The sequence below is a fragment of the Anopheles moucheti genome, chromosome 3 (genome assembly GCF_943734755.1).
Source record: "Anopheles moucheti chromosome 3, idAnoMoucSN_F20_07, whole genome shotgun sequence".
Classification (NCBI taxonomy): Eukaryota; Metazoa; Arthropoda; class Insecta; order Diptera; family Culicidae; genus Anopheles; species Anopheles moucheti.
Genome location: NC_069141.1, coordinates 15,537,680 through 15,546,854, shown reverse-complemented (window position 1 = coordinate 15,546,854; position 9,175 = coordinate 15,537,680). Strand labels below are relative to the sequence as shown.

General features: G+C 46.6%; 1 protein-coding gene across 1 annotated transcript; it reads left to right on the top strand.

Moving 5' to 3' along the window:
• The first annotated feature begins 2,636 nt into the window (after positions 1–2,636).
• Positions 2,637–8,948, top strand: LOC128304106 (transmembrane protease serine 9-like). Its single transcript, XM_053041240.1, has 12 exons — positions 2,637–2,748; positions 2,949–2,990; positions 3,055–3,262; positions 3,323–3,487; positions 3,572–3,657; positions 3,722–4,122; positions 4,930–5,022; positions 5,276–5,376; positions 5,694–5,819; positions 6,511–7,416; positions 7,568–7,729; positions 8,213–8,948. Exons 1-12 carry the CDS (start codon positions 2,652–2,654, stop codon positions 8,598–8,600), a joined length of 2,775 nt encoding a protein of 924 aa, XP_052897200.1. The 5' UTR covers positions 2,637–2,651; the 3' UTR covers positions 8,601–8,948.
• The last annotated feature ends 227 nt before the right edge of the window (positions 8,949–9,175 follow it).

The following is a 9,175-nucleotide window of genomic DNA, read 5'->3' as shown; positions in this document are numbered from 1 at the left end:
TCAGATCTTTATCGTCTTATTTTTCATATGGAGTTTTCCGTTTTTGTTTTATATTTTGCGGGAAGAAGCTCTTCCGTTGTAAATACAAGCTTTAAAAAACTCAAGTTGCACTTATTATATCAAATATTTATTTCATAATAAAAAGTTCTCTTTATCCTTCTAGTTTAAACAACACCACTAGCGGAATTAATCATTTAGTATGAAAGAGCTGTAATCAAAAACTGAACAAACAATCTCAAAAAGATAAAATACTGCTGTTTAAATATAACGGAAATTACTTAACGAACTTTGTACTAGATTGGGCAAATTAAACACCTTCCTTTCTGACGTATGCCTCGTGCAGCATTAAGCACCTGCACTGGAAGCTGCACCAGTTTCGAAATCGCTTAAGCATGCATATGCAACGATACTAAAGTTAGAACCCTATGGACGGGGGAGTACGAAACAAGAATGGCCAGAACCGTTTCGCAACACAGTACATCTTACGTTCATTGACCCGTTTTGCTGAACCTTGCGGTTTTCAACTTTGATCATTCTCGCTCACAGCCTTTGATTGCCAGGCAAGTAATGAAGGGGCGTGCCTGGTAGTATTCTGTTTCCCACCGGTTTGACCTTCCAGTTTATCCTCGTAAACCATCACAATACCGCACAGGGACTCGCCGGTACGTGCCACTCGCATCGTACCTGGCAAATGGTAAATAGTTTCCTTCCCTCTACTCTCACGCCGTTTTTGCCACCATGTGCCCAACCAGACTGGCTGGTTATTCTTTCTTCCGCAGTTTCGTTTAACGGGTCCGTCAAAACCGGGTTCGCCAAAGCTCCAAGGATTTCTATGCGCTAGATATTGCAGGTGTGTGTGAGTAGTGTAAAGCAATCAAGACAGAGAGAGAGAGAGAGTAAGAAAGGGAAGAAGATCAAACCAAAACTGAGCAGGGAAAACTGGCTTGAACGAAAAGCTCTGGTTGTGCCACCCGTTCCACCCCACAAGCCGTAACCGGAAACAACATCTGATTGTGGAGTGGAGTTCCTCAAAAAACCTTCACCGCATCCGACAACATCTCGCACACCATGCTTTCGCTTCCACCGGCACACGCTGTGGCGCTATGTAACTATTCAAACTTCAGCGAACTTTGGACGGAAATCGGCCAGTGTTTGTAGCGCACGAACGGAAGTGAGCGTGTACTAGTTGTACCGCAAGGGGGTCGGTGAGCGCTGTAGTGAGCGAACTTCTTTTTTTTTTCCTAGTCGTTCCGATCGCCCAAACCCCCTACGGTGCGGTTGGTTGGCGCGTTTCGTCACTAGTCTGGTGGTGGTAGTGTCCCGTTTCTCATGCACGGCATCGAAAAATCACTTTTCTGAAATTAGATTCCGGTTTGAAAACAGCCAACACCGGTGCTGGCCCGCGACTGGGGTGTGCGGGAAAGCTCAAGGATACAAAAGGGGTGTGAGACCATTGTGCCTGTAGTTCCCCTGCTGCCGGTGGTGTAAGAAGCAATTGCGTGGCATCACGTCTGCCGCTACGACATGCTGGATAATTCATGTGGAAAATTGATTTCCCCTGTCGATGTTAAAATTACAAGGTACTTTTTAATTATGGGTATAGCGCGATAAAAAAATGAAAGTGATTTGCAATGGAGTGAACACTTATTTCGTAACGCCATTGTCACTACACTACTAAAATGTCACTACACACTTCTCAGAATGCTGCAAGGTTTTAGAGCAGTTTTTCATTTCTATCCTTAATCCATTGCCTGGTTTTTTTTTAATTTATATCAATTTCTTGGAAAAAGTATTATAACTGCTTGTAAATAATGTTTCAGTAGAGCTGCCAGTATACTTACTTTAATAATGTTTAATAAATATGAAAAAAGTTGTAAATGTTATAATAAATTGTTGGTATTTTCATGTTGGTGTTTTTTGTTGTCTTATGTAGATTTAATCTAATAATATTGATTTTTTCCTGAATTGTAATAGTTACTATAATTTTAATGAAGATATCTTTGTAACTTGGTAATACTTCGAAATCTTCCATGAATATAACTGTTGTTCCTTGAGTGCTTCATCGAAGCTTCGCCAGAGCAACCTCGAAGACATAACAAGAATCAATTACCAATCGACCTGCATAACTTAAATTTACAATGGCTTTAGTCTAAACTTAATTAATTCTAAAAATATAATGATAAGGTAAAAAAGAGATTAATCTTTAAGAATTAATTAAGAAGAGAACACAACTTAAAACAAAAACAAATTGCATGCAAATGTTGTACGACATTTAGCTTGTAAACACGTCTTTTATTTAATTTTTCTCCTAATGTTGCACTACACAGCATGGTTCAATCCCTCGCTGCAGCAACGTATCGCACGGTCTGCGCACCGTGCGATTTCGGTTCGTTCGGTTCGACAAAAGTGAAAGTAAGCCGGCATCGAACTCTCCTTCCCCGTACCGACGCCATGATGGCTCGCGCGCAGAGACTTGCCGATCGGTGTTTACAACAACAGACAGCGAACCCCCCGCTACGATTGTTTGGTGTGCGTTTCGTGCTTTGGCGTTATTTGGCGTTCGCTTCTCACCAACAGTACAGTTACATAAGCTCGTGGTGTGTGCGTTTTACGCTTCGTACGATCGACCGGCACTCAGTCGCTTCGATACCATGCTGGAACGCGGAACGGTAACGCTACTGGTGCTGGTCGTGATCGCATCGTCAGCTGATCGGTCGGTTGTGCTGGCATTTCGCAAATCGTTTGAAGGTTAGTTGGTTGGGGCTAGTGCGTGTGTGCTTTTAAGGTGGTATTACGTGCGGACAAAGCTGGCGATCCGATACACTGTTTGAGGAAGTGAAATTGGCAAGAATTCATAACGGCAGTAGTATCAAGGTTATGGCACGGTGAATGTCTAGTAATTCCGTATGTTTCGTTGTTGTTGTTTGTCGTTTCTGTTCCAATTTCAGAGCTTAGCGTCCATACACTTCCGGATTCCGGTTCGCTAGAGGGTAAGTAGCAGCATCAATGCCAAAGCAATAACAAACATTAATGAAGATCCTTTCTCGCACCCAGATTGTTCTCTTCGTATGCAAAAGTTGGCTCATGATGAGCCACCAGCAGCACCATTGCAGGAATTCCCATCGTTTTCGCGAGAGTTCGCTCATCTGGCAGCACTAGGATGGAAGTCTCCAAACGGAGCAGATATTGAGTGGCGTTGCAGTGGAAGTCTGATAGCGGAGGACTTTGTGCTTACTGCTGCACACTGCACGCAGGATGAAGGGTAGGTGAAAGATCAACGTGGGAGAAATAAGTCTGTATGTCTTGTTGTATGCCCTTACAGTGCGGAACCTACGGTCGTTCGTGTGGGTGATCTCGATCTGTACAGCGCCAAGGATGACCGATTTGTGCAGCAGATCGAAATAGCCGAGATAATACGCCATCCGGAGTTTAATTTTAACAGCGCATACCACGACATAGCGCTGCTGCGGCTGAAGAAATCCGTGACGTAAGTCAAGACGAGGGTGCTCGGGTAACGCAGAGCAAACCCATTAACCGGTTTTTCGCTCCGACTGGCTGTGTCGTGTTTCAGTGTCACCGACTTCGTCACACCGGCATGCCTGTACACGAACGATTCCTTAACGTTCGACAAGCTGCACGCAACGGGCTGGGACTTTTGTGAGTAAAACCAAGGGCCGAGTGGTTCAATTTAACCTTATCGATGCACCTTATCGCTTTGCAGACGCCGAAGTATCGCCACCGATCGTTACGACGCCGCTCAATCCGATCAATCAAGATCGCTGCAAGTTTTGGTATCGTGACAATAAGGAAGCTTTCCGGAAGGGGATCAACCGTATGCTGATGTGTGCGGGCGATGAGCAGCTGCAGAGTTGTCCCAGCGATACGGGCGGTCCGCTGCAGGTGAAATTGCTGTCTAGCTCTCGCTACACGCCGTTCGTTGTGGGTGTTTCGGCGCTAGGTGTACCGTGTGGGGCAACGACGCCGGGCGTCTATGCGAAGGTGCCCCACTACATACTGTGGATCGAGGCCGTAACGAAGCTCGTGTATCATCCGCCCGATTGCGTTATACGATACATTTCCAGACGGGAGTTGGATGCGGCGCTGGTACCACCGGAGTTAAAGGTGAGCAGAAGGGTGAAGCCCGGTGAAGCCCTAATAGACTGATGAGGCATTCCATAATCACCAACAGCCTGATGTTTAATGCTGTACGGGAAGAAGCGTAAACCAAATGCTAGACAAAATGGTTATTTACTTTAAATAAGAGCACTCCGGCTTCACTCCAATGTGCAAATATGAATGGAGAATTCTCATCTAGCATGTTGCGCTCCGCTTGCCGTAAGCTCTTATTCGATGCAATTCTTTATTATGAACACACAATGAAACGTGACTTCGGAACTGATTGTTCCCTATCGAGCATCTCATTTGCTGGAACTGCCACAATATCCTGTGGCAAGACAACACAGCCCTGTTGGCAGATTTGAAGCTTTTCAGGCATTAGATTCAATAGCAGCCTGTAATTAATTGAATTTATTTACTTCGGCTCCAGACATCTACCAGCAGCACAATGAACGCAACGCAACGACGCACGGGAGCAGCAGTTTGTTGATCTTTAATAGACAGCATGCTCAGCAAAACAGCGGTGGAACAGCAGGAAGGGGCAGGCGATCGACGAGAATGGGTGCTGTGTTTGATTCACAGTGAATACTGTGTAAACGATAAGCAAACGATACGTAACAAATCGATCCCTTCGTTAACAGATTTAATGCTCGTTATGTTACGCTTCTTAAGCTTCGGCTGTCGGACCAGTGCAAACGGTGGCGTTACCCCTTGTGTGTAGCCCTACACATATGTACGCGCCCACTAGACACTTTACGGCTTGCATGTACACTCATCGTATTCTGCTCGTTCGTTTTTTTTTCCTTTTTGCAGACCACCGCCCTGGAAACCCATCTGACCGGCAAGAAGAGTACGGTGGAAGCAAATCCGTTGCGTGCTAAATTGCACGTATTCAAAGAATTTAAGGTTAGTTAAACAACGATATTTACTTGCATTGGCTTACCAGCAGTGTGCACCCATACCGGGGGGTGGTCCTGCAAAGAAGGTGCAGCTTTGCACTCCACTGCTGCATCTGCACACTCCGGTCGGCCGGTGTGTCTTGAGCGTTTTGCTAGTAAGGAGTTAACGAGAGCATCTTTTCGACTTTTCGTTCTACGATTTTTGGACCATCGCAACGTTCACCCGTACACGGACATCCTTTCCGTTCCGTTCCGTGCAGTGTGCCGTGGGGAAGGATGGCGAGAATGTGGAGTGGCTTTGTGGTTGCACAATTGTTGCACAGGACTTTGCACTGACGTCCGCCCGGTGCGTCAAGGATGTGTAAGTGGAGTGGCTTCGAGGGACCGCAACCGAATCTTGCCGGTTCCCGGGAATGATTTGCCGTTGGGTTTCAGCTTCATCCCATTTACCCACACCCACTCGGGAATCGATGCTCTGCGGAAGGTTGCGAGTGTGTGTGTGTGTGTGCATGGGGGGGGTGAAATGGTGGAGCTTTAGCACAACGAGGGGTTACAAATGAAAATGTTAACAATTTTATCTACATTCATTTCATCCGTTCCAATGTGGTACCGCCCTGTGGATTGACCGGGCCCTGATCCTCGAACGGCTTTCGCCCGAACCGGGAAACACCGAGACAGTGATGTCGATGTGGTAAACTATCGCAACGACTGGAAAAAGATAGCCGAAGTAATCTTCCACCCGGAGTACGACAGGAAGACACTGTACAACGATCTAGCGCTGATTCGGCTGCAAACCGACAACCGGTGAGTTGTGATGTTGCTATATTTATTTCCGGTTCGTTCTTCCGTTTTGCTGCACCGTATTGAACTCCGATTGTTCTGAGTGGCTACTCACGGTGGACGGTCCGCGTTGTGGGTGCTCTTTTTGCCCAAGCGGACGAGGTACGACAGCCAGGAAGCAGTTTATTGATGGCGATTATGCTGTGCACGATGTATGCGCTGCTTTGATCGTATTATAGGCAACGACTTAAACGATTTGCTGGGAGTAGCATTTGTTATTCAAGTTTGTCCTTTTAACCAGCTTTCGGAGCAAAATTTGGAAATCAGATTAAATGAACCTTAAAATATTAAATAACTCTTTTTGGGTGTCAGTTTGAAGAAATGTTAGAACGTTGGAAATAAGGAACATTGTGAGGATATTTTCGAAACTTTACAAAATATTTGAACTACCTTACATTATATTGGAGAAAGATAAATATTTTGTTTGTTTTGTTTTAGGTTTCGACCCAAAATTACGTATTTTTAAATTAGTAAAAGAGTCCTCGTTTTGCTCAACTTTTTTGTGTTAAAAATGGAGTTTCTTGGGGGTTGAGGGTTAATTTCATAGATCGATATTTATCAAAATGTATTAAAATTATTCTCATCTAAAACATCTCAATTACAGAAATTGTATACGATGTCTAATGATGGCTTTTTTTATTTATATTTTTTCCAGTAACCGATACGACTGGAAGGCAGTGTCGTGCATTGGAACAGCAAACGAGGACGATCAAAGAGAATCGTTCCTTTCGTTCGGCATCGGGCCCTACAATCTGAACGACAACGGGCTCACGGACGGCAACTCAGACGCGACCGAGCGGTACGTAACGGCCACCCTCCAGCTGGTGGCAAATGCAAACTGTACCGAATCATACAAGGGTTACGGCATTCTGAAGACCGGTCTTAACGAAACCCAATTCTGTCTCGGCTCCGGCGAAGATCATCTCGTGCCCGGTGCGTGTGAACCGTGGAACGGTAACGAGGTACTCGGTGAGATTCGCCCATCGGTCGATACGAACCCGTTCCCGGAGGATCTGATTGGTGTGAGTTCGTACGCGCCGGATTGTGGGTTCGGCCGGCGGCCACTGGTCGCCACGAGGGCAATCGCATTTCTCGACTGGATGAACAACGCCGTCTACAAGACGATGGCGGTGCACACCGTGCCGCAGGTGCTGATGGAGAAGGAGCTCGCGCTGGACTACATCTGCGAGGCGTCGGATCGTGAGGCGGGTGTGTGCGTGCACATTGACCACTGTTCGCACCGGGCGCTGGCCAAGGATGTGATCAAGGTGTGCACCAACGAGACGGCACCGATTGTTTGCTGCCCGGTGAATTCCTTCATCGCGACCGCCCACCTGCCGCTGCTGACCGAGTGCGAAGCGAACTACCAGCGGTTCCGGAAGAAGTACGCCGACTTTGTCGGTGAGCGGTCGGGCCAACCGCTGGTAGCCGGTGACCATCCGCACGCGGCCATGATTGGCTGGAAGGTCAACAAGACGGCCACGGCTTGGCACTGCATGGGAACGTTAATTAACCTGAACACGGTCCTCACGACGGCCGGTTGCGCTAACAGCGTGCGAAGGTACGTGTCCTGTCCCGGGTCGAGCGGAAGGGGTCCGTCGCCCGGACACTGCCAGCATAAATCGTCGGGTCGGGAATCGTTTTTCGCTCGAGTCAGGCGATGATAATTTAATTACGCTTTACCGTACGCTCTCGTCCGGGGGTTCTTTTAGACGCAGCCCGGAAGTGGTGAGCATCGGTGAGACGAACGTCGCACGGATCTACGACGGTGCAGCGCAGCTCGTACGCGTAAAGGAAACAATCCGCTACCCTAGTTACAACCCCAAAACGCATGACAATGACATAGCGGTGCTGAAGCTGGAATCGGATGTACTGTAAGTAGTGCTGCAGCTCGTTCGTAGCGCAGGCAACGAAGCGAACGAATGCAATATCAATGTTGGTTCAATCATTTGCTAATAATACGGCTTAGATAGCTGCCCGGGGTGTAGGGAGAGCAGTCGTATCGCTAGTGATTGGTGCACACAGTAAGACACAGTATGATCAAAGCTTGGTTAGCGCTTTCAAACCACATGTAGAGCATGTGCGCACACTGGCAGGTGCGAAAAGATGGTACTTGAAATTAGATTTTAAATAAATTATGCTCAAAGGGCTGGTCGCATAGAGAACACGAGCTGATGTTCGATTAGACTGGAATTAGATTATTACCTTGGCTTGATTATATTTCCTTGAATGTTTTGATAAAGAACAACATTTACCACTAAAGTTATTTGCAACACAATTTGCACCAAGTTTATTGATTATTGTTGATAAATTTTCATTAAAATTATCTCTTCTTTATTTTGTTGCTGCACGTGTAGCATTAACGAGAACGCTGTTCCGGCGTGTTTGTGGCGCGATTTGAACCGAACACCGTACTACGGGCAGAAGGTACACTTCGACGGTCAGTCGTTCACGACGCGGGACAAGAACGTGATACACAACCGGGACTGCCAGCTGTTCACTTCGCACACCGAGCTTACCAACGATCAGCTGTGCTGGCAGGAGTTCCGGCTACGCCCGGACGGTACCGATGCATCGAACTGCGGGCGCAAGGGCGATCCGTTTATTACGCTGCAACGGAGCAACAATATCTATTTGCCATATCTGGTCGGCCTGTACAGCTACGACCAACAGTGTGCCAACGGTGAGCCGATCGTCGCCACACGCATCTCATCCTACATCAATTGGATTAGCCTGTACATGTAGGGTGGCATGTTGCGGTTTTGTGCGTGTACCCCACACGTACCTACGCATTCGAGAGGCCCGTTGGCGTAGTGGTAGTGCGATTTGCTGCAAGCGCGCCTAGACGCTCACCGTGCGCGTACGGCGACCGAATGTGACGAAAATTATCTGCTAAATTGTTACACCGTTTCCACGCGGTGGGTTTGAATGTAATTCGCTGAATAGCAATAAAATCCGTGCCACTCGTTGCAACTTTGCTGGTGTCTGTAGATAATTGTGAGGCGGCAAAATTAGCTGCTGGAATGGGTGACAAAGTTTTGCAACACGTACATCCATACTAATGATTTGTAATCAAATTTACGTTGCGAATTGTCGATTTGTTCTTTGTAAGTGCGTCATTAGAAATACTTCTGAAATAAAATCTCCAAACGACGGTTTGCATTTGATGACTTCTTCATTTTAATTTGTAATAAATTGCGAAATGAGTTAGATTTTTGGCGCCGCTAGCTTTACGCATGAGTGATTAAATTTAAAAACCTTAGGGATCTTGAAATATTTCGAGTATAGTCAATATTACGTTTAAAATATATTTCTCTTTT